This window comes from Oncorhynchus kisutch, linkage group LG7 (assembly GCF_002021735.2).
Source record: "Oncorhynchus kisutch isolate 150728-3 linkage group LG7, Okis_V2, whole genome shotgun sequence".
In the NCBI taxonomy this organism is placed as follows: Eukaryota; Metazoa; Chordata; class Actinopteri; order Salmoniformes; family Salmonidae; genus Oncorhynchus; species Oncorhynchus kisutch.
The window spans coordinates 6,088,648-6,106,957 of record NC_034180.2 but is presented as its reverse complement, the minus strand read 5'-3'; the positions used below and the strand labels follow the sequence as shown (position 1 = coordinate 6,106,957).

Sequence of the window (18,310 nt, the reverse complement as noted above, 5' to 3'; positions counted from 1 at the left end):
AACTCGTAGACGACGACTATGCAGTGTTTCGTTTGGAAATAACTCAAAGCCAGAAAGAAAACAGGGCATTGTGAAGGAATCTACAGCTACTGGAAACTAAAAATGGCACGGGATCGAGCAGAGAGGACAACGTGAGAGCGTAGTGTTTAAGATCCTCAACAGATACAGAGGCATGTCAAGAGGTACAAATAGCAGAAGGCAGAGGCTGCGTGGCCTGTCGCCTTGCATATATAGCTCAGTGCCTGTTGCCCTGTTCATCTTTGCTCGTGTTCAGATTCGTTATCGAGAATTGGGTCGTGGTCAGTTTTTGGATAGTATGCAATAATTCCCCTGATTACTTAGCTAGCACAAAGGCATAATATCATATTCTGCCCAGATGCTTGATTAATGCACTTCTTATTATTTAGTCAATAAAAACAATGTGATGTGTGGAACATAATACATTGATCAATAAATAGTATAGAAGTTATGAGAAATGTTACCTTACATCCTTGCCAATTCTAGACAGCATCAATGGTATGGAATAGCTGTTGACACAATAGTATACCGTTGAGCATTGACAGTAGCTAAACTAACCACCTCTTTTCCTTTTATCACTTTCTCAGGTGAAGGAGATCTCACTGGAGGCCACAGGAGCTTTGTGAAGCCAGTGCGACACAATCACTGTTAATCACTGTTGTCAAGCTGGAGAGGTCAAGGACCCGACTCAGCATCACGGAGGTCAGTGGAACGCTGAGCGCCGTCCTCAAGTCAGAGACAGACACTGAGACTTTAACAGGGCTGGGGCGACTGAGCTGTCCTCCTTTCCCCATTTTAAAGTATTTACTTTATGGTAACCTGAGCCCGAGGACTGTCCTGTCCAATCGGGTCACAGGTGATGCGTTACAGAGTGGCAATGATCAGGTCCTGTTCATACGCTAGAGAGATGATACCTGGTGACGGGCCTGTGGGATTAGATACACAGACTAATCCAATGAGATACCGTAGTAGTGTACGGTATAAAAAAAGTATATATATTTATTTATTTATTTTATTTATTTTACCTTTATTTAACCAGGTAGGCAAGTTGAGAACAAGTTCTCATTTACAATTGCGACCTGGCCAAGATAAAGCAAAGCAGTTCGACAGATACAGCGACAGAGTTACACATGGAGTAAAACAAACATACAGTCAATAATACAGTATAAACAAGTCTATATACAATGTGAGCAAATGAGGTGAGAAGGGAGGTAAAGGCAAAAAAGGCCATGGTGGCAAAGTAAATACAATATAGCAAGTAAAACACTGGAATGGTAGTTTTGCAATGGAAGAATGTGCAAAGTAGAAATAAAAATAATGGGGTGCAAAGGAGCAAAATAAATAAATAAATTCAAATTAAATACAGTTGGGAAAGAGGTAGTTGTTTGGGCTAAATTATCGGTGGGCTATGTACAGGTGCAGTAATCTGTGAGCTGCTCTGACAGTTGGTGCTTAAAGCTAGTGAGGGAGAAGTGTTTCCAGTTTCAGAGATTTTTGTAGTTCGTTCCAGTCATTGGCAGCAGAGAACTGGAAGGAGAGGCGGCCAAAGAAAGAATTGGTTTTGGGGGTGACTAGAGAGATATACCTGCTGGAGCGTGTGCTACAGGTGGGAGATGCTATGGTGACCAGCGAGCTGAGATAAGGGGGGACTTTACCTAGCAGGGTCTTGTAGATGACATGGAGCCAGTGGGTTTGGCGACGAGTATGAAGCGAGGGCCAGCCAACGAGAGCGTACAGGTCGCAATGGTGGGTAGTATATGGGGCTTTGCTGATAAAACGGATTGCACTGTGATAGACTGCATCCAATTTGTTGAGTAGGGTATTGGAGGCTATTTTGTAAATGACATCGCCGAAGTCGAGGATTGGTAGGATGGTCAGTTTTACAAGGGTATGTTTGGCAGCATGAGTGAAGGATGCTTTGTTGCGAAATAGGAAGCCAATTCTAGATTTAACTTTGGATTGGAGATGTTTGATATGGGTCTGGAAGGAGAGTTTACAGTCTAACCAGACACCTAAGTATTTGTAGTTGTCCACGTATTCTAAGTCAGAGCCGTCCACCAGAGTAGTGATGTTGGATAGGCAGGTAGGTGCAGGTAGCGATCGGTTGAAGAGCATGCATTTAGTTTTACTATTGGAGGCCACGGAAGGAGAGTTGTATGGCATTGAAGCTTGCCTGGAAGGTTGTTAACACAGTGTCCAAAGAAGGGCCGGAAGTATACAGAATGGTGTCGTCTGCGTAGAGGTGGATCAGGGACTCACCAGCAGCAAGAGCGACCTCATTGATGTATACAGAGAAGAGAGTCGGTCCAAGAATTGAACCCTGTGGCACCCCCATAGAGACTGCCAGAGGTCCGAACAGCAGACCCTCCAATTTGACACACTGAACTCTATCAGAGAAGTAGTTGGTGAACCAGGCGAAGCAATCATTTGAGAAACCAAGGCTGTCGAGTCTGCCGATGAGGATGTGGTGATTGACAGAGTCGAAAGCCTTGGCCAGATCAATGAATACGGCTGCACAGTAATGTTTCTTATCGATGGCGGTTAAGATATCGTTTAGGACCTTGAGCGTGGCTGAGGTGCACCCATGACCAGCTCTGAAACCAGATTGCATAGCAGAGAAGGTATGGCGAGATTCGAAATGGTCGGTAATCTGTTTGTTGACTTGGCTTTCGAAGACCTTAGAAAGGCACGGTAGGATAGATATAGGTCTGTAGCAGTTTGGGTCAAGAGTGTCCCCCCCTTTGAAGAGGGGGATGACCGCAGCTGCTTTCCAATCTTTGGGAATCTCAGACGACACGAAAGAGAGGTTGAACAGGCTAGTAATAGGGGTGGCAACAATTTCGGCAGATAATTTTAGAAAGAAAGGGTCCAGATTGTCTAGCCCGGCTGATTTGTAGGGGTCCAGATTTTGCAGCTCTTTCAGAACATCAGCTGAATGGATTTGGGAGAAGGAGAAATGGGGAAGGCTTGGGCGAGTTGCTGTTGGGGGTGCAGTGCTGTTGTCCGGGGTAGGAGTAGCCAGGTGGAAAGCATGAAAAATGCTTATTGAAATTCTCAATTATGGTGGATTTATCAGTGGTGACAGTGTTTCCTATCTTCAGTGCAGTTGGGAGGAGGTGTTCTTATTCTCCATGGACTTTACAGTGTCCCAGAACTTTTTTGAGTTAGTGTTGCAGGAAGCAAATTTCTGCTTGAAAAAGCTAGCCTTGGCTTTTCTAACTGCCTGTGTATAATGGTTTCTAGCTTCCCTGAACAGCTGCATATCACGGGGGCTGTTCGATGCTAATGCAGAACGCCATAGGATGTTTTTGTGTTGGTTAAGGGCAGTCAGGTCTGGGGAGAACCAAGGGCTATATCTGTTCCTGGTTCTAAATTTCTTGAATGGGGCATGTTTATTTAAGATGGTTAGGAAGGCATTTAAAAAAAATATCCACGCATCCTCTACTGACGGGATGAGATCAATATCCTTCCAGGATACCCCGGCCAGGTCGATTAGAAAGGCCTGCTCGCAGAAGTGTTTCAGGGAGCGTTTTACAGTGATGAGTGGAGGTCGTTTGACCGCTGACCCATTACGGATGCAGGCAATGAGGCAGTGATCGCTGAGATCTTGGTTGAAGACAGCAGAGGTGTATTTAGAGGGGAAGTTGGTTAGGATGATATCTATGAGGGTGCCCGTGTTTAAGGCTTTGGGGAGGTACCTGGTAGGTTCATTGATAATTTGTGTGAGATTGAGGGCATCAAGTTTAGATTGTAGGATGGCTGGGGTGTTAAGCATGTTCCAGTTTAGGTCGCCTAGCAGCACGAACTCTGAAGATAGATGGGGGGCAATCAGTTCACATATGATGTCCAGAGCACAGCTGGGGGCAGAGGGTGGTCTATAGCAGGCGGCAACGGTGAGAGACTTGTTTTTAGAGAGGTGGATTTTTTAAAGTAGAAGTTCAAATTGTTTGGGTACAGACCTGGATAGTAGGACAGAACTCTGCAGGCTATCTTTGCAGTAGATTATATATATATATGTGTATATATATATATATATATATCACCTTTATTTAACCAGGTAGGCCAGTTGAGAACAAGTCCTCATTTACAACTGCAACCTGGCCAAGATAAAGCAAAGCATTGTGACAAAAACAACACAGAATTACACATAAACAAACGTACAGTCAATAGAAAAGAAAAATTGAAAAATCTATGTACAGTGTGTGCAAATGTAGAAGAGTAGGGAGGTAAGGCAATAAATAAGCCACAGAGGTGAAATAATTACAATTTAGCATTAATACTAGAGTGATAGATGTGCAGATGATGTATACTCTGGTATTCTCTGAAGGGCGCCTAGAGAAGAAAGGGGATGCCCTTTTTGTGTGTCTATTCTTGTCTTTGAGGCTGCATAGCTGGCTACCTACTATCTTGAAACTCACTGACAACTTTTTTCACTTACTTTACCAGCCTGTTATGGTTTGTGACCCTGTGTTACCCAGCACAGTGAGGGGCAAGAAGCAGGAGTGGACTGGGTCAGGCAGGAGTGGTTCTGAGCCAGGAGGCTAGTTGGCAGCAAGAAAGAAAGAAAGAAGAACATGAAGATACATCCAATGATATGTATCTTGTATGGTACAGTGGGACATACTTAAGAGGACTTCAGTTTGTGCTTAACAATCCAATCTAATGTTATTTTGTGCATATCCCCACAATATGTGATAAGGTTTACAGAAAAAAAGTATATTGTTTTTGTTTTAAAGTAAGGTGATCTCTTTATGTCATAATTACTTTAAGACTAACTATCCTTGTTAGCTCATTGAATAGCATCTGAACCTATGTTGAAGTGTATTTAATTTACTGCCAATCTGGATATGCCTTGTTTGACACTCTTTCTGCATATGAATGAGGGAGTTTGATTAAGATGAACCAGCGTGCACCAGTACATGGTTCATGATTTGAATGGGCGAAAGCGGTGCGAGACGAAAGCCCTGCTCAAATAAAACCGTAATCTGTGCCACCAGGTCATATTGCCAACAAGGCAGCATGGTGCATTGTTCAGGAACATACAACATACATTTTCCATAAAGAAATACTTTTCTGACTGGTTTAAGGCAGATAAAGTAAGTATGCGTTTCGAACACTTTGCATGTGTTGTAATCATTATTCCACGTGCTTAGCATACGTCACTTTGTTTTGAGATGAGTTCGCCATGTCACCCTGTTCACGCCCAGGAGGCAGCCAGGTTTCACAACGAATGCAATCACTTTTCACCTGGTAAATCTCCGCCTTCCTGGGTACCTGTGCCAGCTTAATCAAATGCCCTCATTGGGACTTAAAATCGGATCCTGGGGTCCGGCAAAATTAAGGCAATTATACAATCATTACAGAATTCACAACACACTAAGTGTGTGCCCTCAGGCCCATACTCCACTACCACATATCTACAATGCAAAATCCATGTGTATGTGTGTGTATAGTGGTTATGTTATCATGTGTGTGTGTGTATGCATGCGTCTGTGCCTATGTTTGTTTTACTTCAGTCCCCGCTATTCCATAAGGTGTATTTTTACCTGCTTTTTAAATCTGATTCTACCGCTTGCATCAGTTACCTGATGTGGAATAGAGTTCCTTGTAGTGATGGCTCTATGTAGAACTGTGCGCCTCCCATAGTCTGTTCTGGACATGGGGATTGTGAAGAGACCTCTGGTGGCATGTCTTGTGGGGTATGCATGGGTGTCTGAGCTGTGTGCGAGTATTTTAAACAGACAGCTCGGTCCCTTCAGCTTGTCAACACCTCTTACAAAAACAAGTAATGAGGAAGTCAATCTCTCTTCCTCTTTGAGCCAGGAGAGATTGACATGCATGTCATTAATGTTAGCTCTCCGTGTACTTTTAAGGGCCAGCCGTGCTGCCCTGTTTTGAGCCAACTGCAATTTTCCCAAGTCCCTCTTTGTGGCACCTGACCACACGACTGAACAGTAGTCCAGGTGCGACAAAACCAGGACCTGCAGGACCTGCCTTGTAGATAGTGTTGTTAAGAAGGCAGAGCTGTGTGTTATTATGGAAAGACTTCTCCCCATCTTAGCTACTGTTGTATCAATATGTTTTGACCATGACAGTTTACAATCCAGGGTAACTCCAAGCAGTTTAGTCACCACAACTTGCTCAATGTCCACATTATTCATTACGAGATGTAGTTGAGGTTTAGGGTTTAGTGAATGATTTGTCCCAAATACAACACTTTTAGTTTTGGAAATATTTAGGACTAACTTATTCCTTGCCACCCATTCCGAAACTAACTGCAGCTCTTTGTTAAGTGTTGCAGTCATTTCAGTCGCTGTAGTAGTTGACGTGTATAGTGTTGAGTCATCCGCATACATAGACACACTAACCTTACTCAAAGCCAGTGGCATGACGTTAGTAAAGATAAAGTTTAGATGGGCCATATAACTTTTTTTCTCTCCAGAAAATCTGCAATCCAAATTAACCTATCCCAGCCACCATCTTTTTTTGGGGAAGCCCAATTGATTCTGAATTCAGGCATTTCAAATATATTGTTATGCTCAGACTTCATTGATGTAAGGACTAAGGCAGGGGTGTCAAACTCAATTCCTGGAGGGGCGAGTGTCGGTTTATTAGCATCCTTCACTCATGCTGCCAAACATACTCTTGTAAAACTGACCATCCTACCAATCCTCGACTTTGGCGATGTCATAGACAAAAATAGCCTCCAATACCCTACTCAACAAATTGGATGCAGTCTATCACAGTGCCATCCGTTTTGTCACCAAAGCCCCATATACTACCCACCATTGCGACCTGTACGCTCTCGTTGGCTGGCCCTCGCTTCATACTCATCGCCAAACCCACTGGCTCCATGTCATCTACAAGACCCTGCTAGGTAAAGTCCCCCCTTATCTCAGCTCACTGGTCACCATAGTATCACCCACCTGTAGCACGCGCTCCAGCAGGTATATCTCTCTGGTCACCCCCAAAACCAATTCTTTCTTTGGCCGCCTCTCCTTCCAGTTCTCTGCTGCCAATGACTGGAACGAACTACAAAAATCTCTGAAACTGGAAACACTTATCTCCCTCACTATCTTTAAGCACCAGCTGTCAGAGCAGCTCACAGATTACTGGACCTGTACATAGCCCACCTATAATTTAGCCTAAACAACTACCTCTTTCCCTACTGTATTTATTTAGCTCCTTTGCACCCCATTATTTTTAGTTCTACTTCTCACATTCTTCCACTGCAAATCTATCATTCCAGTGTTTTACTTGCTATATTGTATTTACTTTGCCACCATGGCCTTTTTTTGCCTTTACCTCCCTTATCTCACCTCATTTGCTCACATCGTATATAGACTTGTTTCTACTGTATTATTGACTGTATGTTTGTTTTACTCCATGTGTAACTCTGTGTCGTTGTGTACGTGTCGAACTGCTTTGCTTTATCTTGGCCAGGTCCCAATTCTAAATGAGAACTTGTTCTCAACTTGCCTACCTGGTTAAATAAAGGTGAAATAATAAATAAATAAAATTAGTTTGGAACGCTCACCTGGTTTTTTAGGTCTTAATTGAACATACATTCAAAGGTAATAACCCAGTAGACATGCAGCTCTCCTGGAATTGAGTTTGACACTCCTGGACAAAGGTGTTGGACTGACTGCCCCAAGGAGTCCCAGCCTGGCTACCCATCAAATTCTCTTTTGTAGGATATTATGCAGTTATACTGTAGATAGAATTATGGTAGACTGATGATATGCAAACATTATAAAGTACCAGTAGGGTGGATTTCACCAGAATGTCATCTTGGGGGAACATCACATCAAGGACAAAGAACACCTTATCCAGGTTTGCCAGCCTGGGGTGAGCACCACCCAAGATGGCTCTAGGTCTGGTGTGTCCTATCCATGACCTATGAATGCAGACACAGAGAATGTGGCTGCAGAGCATAAATACAGTCATTGCAGGCACCTTCCTGATGCCAATTAGTAATTGTATGAAAATAGATACTTGATAAGAATAGGCTATCCAATATCATAACTTAGGCTACGTTTTATTACATAATATGACTTTTTTAGGGAAGAAGGTGAGAGACAAATATAAAACTACTTTCTTTGTTTCTTTGTTCTCTGGCATGGTCTGCCAGCAGTTTGCCACCTGGATCTTGACTGGGGATTTTGCCTCCCTCTCCCTTGTCACTGCCTTGGGTGTGGGCAAGGCACTGCATTTTCTGAGGTGGAAGAGACCGGTAGTTGACACCTGAGGTGGTTGATCTCTTCTTCCAATGGGCTAGTCTCCAATTGGCATTGATAGATAGTTTGTCCAATGTGCAGACTTTTTAAAGGGGCAATCAGCAGATCCTACATACATTTTTTTGACTTATAAATTAATTATATGTATCCACTGATTCTTGAATAATATAAATTATAAATGCCTCATGAGCTTAGTTCAATTGTCACACCCCATCAGAACCCAAAATACAAGCTTGTTTAACGCCAATGTTTGTAAACAAAGAAAATATCACCTCATAACATGGTTAAAACTGTGGATGGTCGGTCCTTGCATCCATAGCTCTGTCTATGAATTTGAGTGTTTACATTTCTCCAGGCCCATCTCTCAGCTTTTCACTGTACCAGGGAAACCGCATTGTTATTGTTTCTACTGCTGATTGCCATATCTTAGAATGATGGAAACATACATTTGAAAGTGGCATTAATATAATAACTTCAATCATTTTAAATGCATGCCATGCTAGACATTACAATAATTCAGAGTTTGCATTTACCACAAGGTCAATTATCTATTACCTTACAAGTGTACAGACATCTTGTAATTTTGTTGACATTCTAGAAGGGATCAGATGAACAGATAATAGCCAGATAGATACATTATAGTAACCAGTGGTGTAAAGTACTTAAGTAAAAATACTTTAATTTAAAGTACTACTAAAGTCGTTTTTACTCCATACATTTTCCCTGACACCCAAAAGTACTAGTTACATGGTGAATGCTTAGCAGGATAGCAAAATTGTCGCGCATATCAAGAGAACACGTGGTCATCCCTACTGCCTCTGATCTGGCAGACTCACTAAATACAAATGCATCATTTGTAAATTATGTCTAAGTGTTGGAGTGTACCCCTGGCTATTCGTAAAATGTAAAAACAAGAAAATGGTGCAGTCTGCTTTGCTGAATATAAGGAATTTGAAATTATTTATACTTTCACTTTTTATAGTTAAGTATATTTAGAACCATATAGTTTTAGACTTATACTCAAGTAATATTTTACTGGGTGACTTTTACTTGATTAAGGTATCTATACTTTTACTCAAGTATGACAATTGGATACTTTTTCCCACCACTGATCGTAATTAGCTAACGTTACCATACTGAGTAACGTTGTCTTCATTTTCTTCCAGCGGTAGTCTGTCAAACTCGCCAGCTTTTTATTGATTCCATGAAGTGCAACGCAGCATACCAACTTCAATGATGCTACTTTAGCTCTACTTTCTGTAGCTGAAAATAAGCAATTCTACTCGTAACCATATCTAATTCGTTAGCTAGCTTGCTTAGTTCACATATAGCGTGGCATTTAGCTTGTTATCTGTCAGTCAATCGTAATAGCTGGATGGACACGGGAATGCGAAAAGCATTCTCCTCGAAAGCGGCGGTGAAAGGGATCCTGAGAGCCCATTGGCTATCGAATGGCCAATGTCGTGAGGCGTTGGTCTTAAATATTTCGGTTCACTACCGTAATTAAAAGAACAGCGCGCATTACCTTTCATTTAACACCCTTTGAGCTATGACGCCAACCAATAAGATCCCTTTCTCTTCAGTGTAACCGGAAGTGAACAGCGACAAAGTACAATTTACACGTTAGCATTTTTATTTGTTATTTGGACGTTTATTAACACACTGGAACTCAAAATATGACTAATTAGCTGCAGAAGCACATACATACACCCTATAGTATTTAATTCGCAGGGATTGGTTGATAAATGTTATATAGTTAACGCCAGTTAGCTAGCTGTGAACATTAGCCAACATGGCTAACTGTGTGGTTTTTCACACTCAAATAGCCTCCATCATGGAGGTGCTAGCGAATGCAGCCGTGGCAGATATCTGTAAACTCGTAGACGACGACTATGCAGTGTTTCGTTTGGAAATGACTCGAAGCCAGAAAGAAAACAGGGCATTGCGGAGGAAACTACACCTATTGGAACCAAAGGTTGCACGGGAGCGCGCAGATAGAACAACGCGAGAGCGCGTCCTCGCCAGTCGTCCCAGTAGTGTCAAGATCCTCGACCGAAACAGAGGAATGGCAAGAGGTACATTTTTCAGAACGAAGAGCAGGGCCTGTCGCTTTTTCCACACTGTGATTGTAGATGTCTTAACCACATATGGTTAACCAGAATTGGGTCTTGGTCAGTTTGTTGGCTAGTATGCAATAATCGCTTGGCTATTTTGCACAAAGACAAAATATAATGTTCTAACCAGATCATTTATTTTGGGAATTTCCTATTATTTACTTATTGAAAACAATATACTGCATGGAACATAGTGAATCAATCTATAAATTGTATATCAAGAAGTTATGCAAAGTGTTACCTTACATCCTTGTCATTTCTAGACAGTGTCAAAACGGTCAATAGTGTACATTATAGTGTTGATCATTGACAGTGGCTAACCTAACCATCTCTTTTCCCCCAATCACTCTCTCAGGTGAAGGACATCTCACTGGAGGCTACAGGAGCTTTGTGAAGCAAGCGGGACACAAAACATGTAGAGATGACCAACCAATCACTGTTGACGAGGGGAGAGGAACCTCAACCCAGAACGTTATTGTGATAGAAGTTAGTGTAATAGTATTACATAAAAATTACAGTACATCAAATGTGGCCAGTTTATTTCAGAAAGGCTCCCCTCGGCTATTCACTTGCTTACATGTACATCCTCATTTATCTGCCATAGGGGAGCTTGTGAGACTTCCCTATGACATTATTATCTAATCCTACTCATGTACCGGTAATAACCTCCTCCTTGTCAGCCTGCAGATGCAGAGGCTGCAGGTCCTGGGGTCAAGCTGGAGAGGTCTGAAGGAGACGAGGACCCACGACACAGCAGAAACATCCAGACTGGAGCGGCTGGAGTGCCTCCTGTAGCCACAGAGGATCCCTCCACCACCCTAGTGCCGCCCAGGATCCGACGCAGCATCACAGAGGACAGTGGAACGCAGGACACCAGCCTCAAGTCAGAGACAGACACTTTAACTGTAACACAAAGGATTTTACACACCAGATCTGACCCACAGATACTGGGGCTGGGGGGACTGGGCTGTCGTTCTTCTCCCAGCTCAGAGTATTTACTTTACGGTAACCCGAGGACGGTTCTGTCCCATCAGGACTCAGGTAACTCATTACAGACTGGCAATGATCCATCTTGTTCTTACACTGCCGAGACAGGGATGATACCTGGTGACATGTCTGTGGGCTTAGATACACAGACTAATCCAATGAGAGGAGACTGGAACCGGTACAGTAGTAGTGTATATTCTACAGAGTGCCTAGATGAGAAAGGGGATGGTCTGGCCTTAGATGATGTGACTGTGAAAGTGGAGGGCGACGCTCCTCTGACATGGAATGAAGTCGAGACTCATTTAGGAGAAGGACACTCGCAGGGCAACAGCAGAGACTTCTTAGACTACAGGGAAAACTTAGAGACAAATCTAAATGTCACGACCAATTCCTCTTTACACTCAGTGTCCATGTCGATGGCACCTTCCGATTCACAAGGCCTATTCGATCAGGTATTGAACTCAAACGACCAAAGATCCAAGGCTCGGGGAGGGGGAGCAAAAACAGGCGGTAAAGAGAAGCGGTTCCTCTGCATGTTCTGTAACAAAGGCTTCAGCTGCCCTCAGAAGGTGGAGATCCACCAGAGGGTACACACAGGGGAAAAACCCTACAGCTGTACCCAGTGTCACATGCGGTTTGCCCATGCTGGCAACCTAAAGAGGCACCAGAGGGTCCACACAGGGGAGAAACCCTACAGCTGCCAACAGTGTGAGAAGCGGTTCTCCCACCAGCACCATCTGAAGATGCACCTGAAGGTCCACACGGGAGAGAGGCCATTCAGAGAGTAACTACCTGAGGATACAGCAGCAGAAAAAACATTCCACTCTATAACATAGAAAGTAACCATTCCACTTGATAGCTTCTGACTTTGACATCAAATCCTGCATTAAAGACAAAGATTAATGTTGTCAACAGAAAAGATCCACAGATGCATTTGGAATAATTAGAATTAGGCAACAGATTTCAGTGCTAAATTTTACTGGGAAGAATATTGCATCCAGACATAATGATATATAATGCATATATACCGTAAGCCTAATGAATCTGTTACATATTGTATTTGTACTGTGTAGGTTATATGATGTTCACAAATTCCTATTTCATTACATCCATTCAATACTTTATATTAATGCAGTTTATCAAGTTCATGCAGATGTATGTGTGGTTTAAAACGTGTATGTTTAATAAATAAACATTTTGTTCTCCTTATTTGAGACTCCCTTTAATATACATCACATCTGATCTCACCCTATTCTACATACACACAACAGAGCTTTATAACCAATATACACTTACTAAATATACCCACACTAACTAAATATACCCACACTAACAAACACCTACTGTACACGTCAAAATAGTTTAGTCAGGTTTGTCTGATGACTTTTGACTTATCATAGCTGACTCATATTTATCCACAACATCATGTGTCCACCATGATGGGTTTAACAACAATGAAGTCATTCTGTAACTACAGTATACGACTCAGATGTGGTGGGCATGGGTAAACACTCCATGTTGAAAGTGTGTTTATTATCTGTGTGTACGTACTTGAGGGAGTGTACGTCAGTGTAATCTGTATCACCTCTCTCTTCCAGGAATAGGAGGTGCTGCTGATAAAGGAGTAGGGGTGTGAGGAGGGTCTGGGGGACCATGGTCATGGAGGTCAACCAGACTTCACGTACTCCTGAACCCACAGAAGAACCAGCTGAGCAGCATAGGACCACAAAATATCACTGAGGTGAGCCCAATGTTAACTATTGTCTGCATGTTACACTATATATACAAAAGTACGTCGACACCCCTTCGGCTATATCAGCCACACCCGTTGCTGACAGGTGTATAAAATCGAGCACACAGCCATGCAATCTCCATAGAGAAACATTGGCAGTAGAATGGCCTTACTGAAGAGCTCAATGACTTTTAACGTGGCACAGTTCTCCAACAAGCTCTCCAACAAGTCAGTTCGAAAATTGTCTGCCCTGCTAGAGCTGCCCTGGTCAACTGTAAGTGCTGTTATTGTTAAGTGGAAACGTCTAGGAGCAACAACTGCTCAGCCGCTAAGTGGTAGGCCCCACAAACTCACAGAACGGGACTGTCAATTGCTGAAGCGAATAACGCATAAAAATTGTTTGTCCTCGGTTGCAACACTCACTACCGAGTAACAAACTGCCTCTGGCAGCACAAGAACTGTTCGTCAGGAGCTCGATGAAATGGGTTTCTGTGGCCAAGCAGCCACACTCAAGCTTATGATCACCATGCGCTATGCCAAGCGTCAGCTGGAGTGGTGTAATTTTCGAAGCCATTGGACTCTGGAGCAGTGGAAACGCGTTCTCTGGAGTGATGAATCACACTTCTCCATCTGGCAGTCCGACGGACAAATCTGGGTTTGGTGGATGCCAAGAGAACATTACCTGCCCAATGCATAATGCCAACTGTAAAGTTTGGTGGAGAAGGAATAATGGTCTGGTGCCGTTTTTCATGGTTCGGGCTAGGCCCCTTAGTTCCAGTGAAGGGAAATATTAACGCCACAGCATACAATTACATTCTAGATGATTCTGTACATCCAACTTTGTGGCAACAGTTTAGGGAAGGCCCTTTCCTGTTTCAGCATGACAATGCTCCTGTGCACAAAGCGAGGTCCATACAGAAATGGTTTGTTGAGTTCGGTGTGGAAGAACATGACTGGCCTGCACAGAGCCCTGACCTTAACCCTATTGAACACCTTTGGGATCAATTGGAATGCCGACTGCGAGCCAGGCCTAATCGTCCAACATCAGTCAAAATGTTATTTGTCACATACACACGTTTAGCAGATGTTATTGTGGGTGTAGCGAAATGCTTCCATTCAGTCATGCTCTTGTGACTGAATGGACGCAAGTTGTTATTTCAGCAAACTCCGTATTAATGCCCATGATTTTGGAAAGAGATGTTCAACAACCATGTAGTGGTCATGTAGTGTATTAGGTAAGGGCCCATATCCACAAAGCATCTCAGAGTAGGAGTGATGATCTATGATCAGTTTAGCCTTTTAGATCATAATGAATAATTCTATGATGGGGGCCTGATCCTCTCGATGAGCACTTCTACTCTGAGACTCTTTGTGGCTACAGGCCCAGGTTTTGATAAACGTTGTCTTAAAGATGCACTATGCAGAAACCGCTTCACCATTTCCTGGTAGCTAAAATTCTATAAGTTTGCTTAATTAGAGTTTGCGACTAAACAAGCAAATATTCGACTTAATATTAACACCATTTGAAATGTAGATTTTGATAGACCAATGTATCAGCTATTACACCATGTAACGGTTTGTTGAATTTGTTGAAATTAGGACAGGGATTGAGGTGTTTTACTCTGAGCCAAAACTAACTGGAAAATGCTCAAGTTATCCTTTGAAACGTTTAACTCCAATCAAGAGCCAACCCGCAACTTTCAATAAAAAAACACACTTGCAAATTAAACATCTAATCAATCCGATTTAATCAAAGAGCACTTGAACAAGAGTTAGAAAAGTTTAAGATAAGGTGAAGTAGTTGATGTTGTTTGGCAGCGTGGGATTGGTGCCAACAGCAAAGCAACTTCCCTTAATGTATCCTGGAGAGAAATAGAGAGAGCACGTGACATTCAAATTCTGTGAAAGGGACACAGTCTAACAAATAGGTAGCAAGTCAATAGCCTGATGTGGCCACCAATCCAGAGGCAAACTATGGATGAAGTTCATGATGATCTGCTGAGATGCCATACTGTGCCCTTCTCCTGCAGGCACATTCTGAATCCACACACCGCCCATACAAACAAAGTATTAGCATTGACTGTAGTTTAACTGGATATTGTTGTATTGAATGTGTAAGCAATAGCTATGCAAAGTGCCAGATATGTAACGATTTACAGTAACTTCAGTTCATTATTCCTCAGCCAATAAGCACCAGCATTAGTCAGCCAGAAGATCTAACTAAGTTAGCTACAGAATGTAATGGAGAAATGCCACCTTTCTGCATCAAGTACCTCTGACTGGGCAGCTTCATTTAAGCAGGTTGAGGGACTAACTTACTTCCACTAGCTACTTCTAGCTAACATGACTATAGCCAGACGTTAGCCAGCTTACTAGCTTGCAAGCATTAACATTAGCTAACTAGCCACCTAGTGCAAGCCAATTTCAGTTGTTGATTTCGTTCTATTGGCATGCTAATTTCATGGTAAATTCAGCATCTTAGCTAACATTACTATTTTTAACTTCCTGTTACACAAAGGTCTAATCCTTTCTGTGTGCTGCCGACAGTGCAGATCAACCCAGACTGTAAACAAACCCCACATGCACTCTGAATAACTAACGTGTACTTCTGGGTATGAATGAAATAGAAAATGGGATACATTTTGTTTTCTGTTACTCGACGCACAATTTTGAAACCATAAACGAGAAATTAGTTTATATTCCATTTTCGTTCTTAAAATGATGAAACCAAACACAATAAATGAGCCATTTCCCCACAAAGCTGTCATCAAGGCAAAGGGTGGCCACTATGAAGAATCTCAAATATAAAATGTATTTTGATTTGTTTAACAACTTTTTTGGTTATTACATTATTCCATGTGTTATTTCATCGTTTTGATGTCTTCACTGTTATTATACAATGTAGAAAATAGTAAAAAATAAAGAAAACCCTGGAATGAGTAGGTGTGTCCAAACTTTTGACTGGTGCCAGTTTCATCAGAATAACCCAGGTAAACTTGTGTTGTGAGCTCTGTTGAGAGACAGTTAAGAGGGACGTGACTTAAGCATGTTTTGGTTGTTGTTGCATTGGCCATGCTGCTGTTCCAGTTTCAACTGACCTGAGCCCTAGGACCATGCCCCAGGACTACCTGACATGATGACTCCTTGCTGTCCCCAGTCTACCTGGCCGTGCTGCTGCTCCAGTTTCAACTTCCACCTGACTGTGCTGCTGCTCTAGTTTCAACTGTTCTGCCTTATTATTATTCGACCATGCTGGTCATTTATGAACATTGAACATCTTGACCATGTTCTGTTATAATCTCCACCCGGCACAGCCAGAAGAGGACTGGCCACCCCACATAGCCTGGTTCCTCTCTAGGTTTCTTCCTAGGTATTGGCCTTTCTAGGGAGTTTTTCCTAGCCACCGTGCTTCTCCACCTGCATTGCTTGCTGTTTGGGGTTTTAGGCTGGGTTTCTGTACAGCACTTTGAGATATCAGCTGATGTACGAAGGGCTATATAAATAAATTTGATTTGATTTGATTTGATATACACAGTGACGCACAGTGACGTACACCAACTTTGAGTGTGTGACTTGTGTGGCTGAGTAAGTGAGTGGCAATGTTTGCTTCAGCCATGGGAGATTTTTGTCGCCATGGTGCCGTAATAGCAGCCAGAGGTTGATCCCTTATGTACAATTGTTTTATATTTATAATCATAAGTTGTTGTGGTTTTTTTGTAATGGAATTGTTTCAATTGACTTCCTGTTTTCTTTTTATTCATATTTTTTTAAAATCATAATCTGATCATTTTGATTATTCAAATCAGTTAGTTGGCTTGAGGGGAAAAGAGGAGAAAGGACTGCGTTGGCTAGTAGAAGTGGCAACTGAAGTGTGATAAACTATTCTGACCTTTGTGGCTGCTCTTGAGTAGCATCACCCAAGTGTACACACCGGTTGCGTCTAACTGTATGCTTTCAGGCAGAAGTCTATTAATTTCATTGGGAGGCAATCCGCACTGCTGCAACTCAATTCAATTTAAATGCCAATACAAGGGCTTTATTGGCATGGGAAACATATGTTAACATTGCCAAAGAAAGTGAAGTAGATAATAAACAAAAGTGAAATAAACAATACAAATTAACAGTAAACATTATTCACAGAGGTTCCAAAAGACATGTCAAATGTCATATTATGTACATACAGTGTTGTAATGATATGAAAATAGTACAAAAGGGAAAATAGTAAACCACCGAAGAAGTTGCTAATGTGTGATTCTTTTTGATGTGATGCGCCTCGTGGATTGTGAAGACTATGTAAAATGTACAGTACAATAATAACATGAGTGAGCGAGGCATTATGCCTCATTCACAAGCACCCCATTACCTTGCGTTGGATGTCATTCACAGAATCGCAACGTTCCCCTGCAAGTGAAGGCTCCGTTTGAATTTTTCAAAACTGTGCAATCTTCTTTCGTCTGGCCAGAATATGGGGTTTTCGAAGATGGGTTTATGGGATAGCTAGCAAATTGTAAACATTTACCCATTCCTATAAGTGAGTACTATTTTAGTAGTATATATATATTTGTTTTAAATATGCGTTGGCTGTTAAGCCAATCATACTTTGACTGTTGCCTCCCGTCTTTGCTGTGATAATTATTAGGGTTGAAGGTCACTAGATACAATAAAGAATAGCTTCTAGCTAGCTAGCTAAGTAGCTTGACTTGCTGGAAAGTTATAGAAACAAGTTTTGGAAAAAGTAAGTAACCAAAACATGTTTTATTATAAACTGAAACAATGATTCTCCTGTCCTGAATGAAATTGTCATATTTTGCAACTTCACAAAATAAATGCGATCTCTGACGAGAATGATGGCCCGGGGTAGGCCATCATTGTAAATAAGAATTTGTTCTTAACTGACTTTTTTTTTGTTAAATATTGGTTAAATGAAAAAAAAGCAACTCTAGTGTAGATTTAAGTTTTAAGTTATTGCACAGCTGAAAAGTAAATTAATCTCCCAGTGTCTGGTGGGGAGTAGACTGAACCAGGTTTTCCTCTACGATTTTACCTGTGCTTAGCTCTATTCTGTTTCTTTTTATATGCTGAAAAATTCCCCCAGTCCTTAACGATTATAAGCAAACCCATAACATGATGCAGCCACCACTATGCTTGAAAATATGGAGAGTGATGTTTTCTATTGGATTTGCCCCAAACATAACACTTTGTATTCAGGACAAAAAGTGAAT

General features: G+C 42.0%; 1 protein-coding gene across 1 annotated transcript; it reads left to right on the top strand.

Annotated features, from left to right (window-relative positions):
- The first annotated feature begins 9,818 nt into the window (after positions 1 to 9,818).
- Positions 9,819 to 12,565, top strand: LOC116374619 (zinc finger protein 8-like). Its single transcript, XM_031828205.1, has 3 exons — positions 9,819 to 10,330; positions 10,725 to 10,855; positions 11,050 to 12,565. The coding sequence occupies exons 1-3, from the start codon at positions 10,048 to 10,050 to the stop codon at positions 12,142 to 12,144; spliced, it is 1,509 nt and encodes a 502-aa protein (XP_031684065.1). The 5' UTR covers positions 9,819 to 10,047; the 3' UTR covers positions 12,145 to 12,565.
- The last annotated feature ends 5,745 nt before the right edge of the window (positions 12,566 to 18,310 follow it).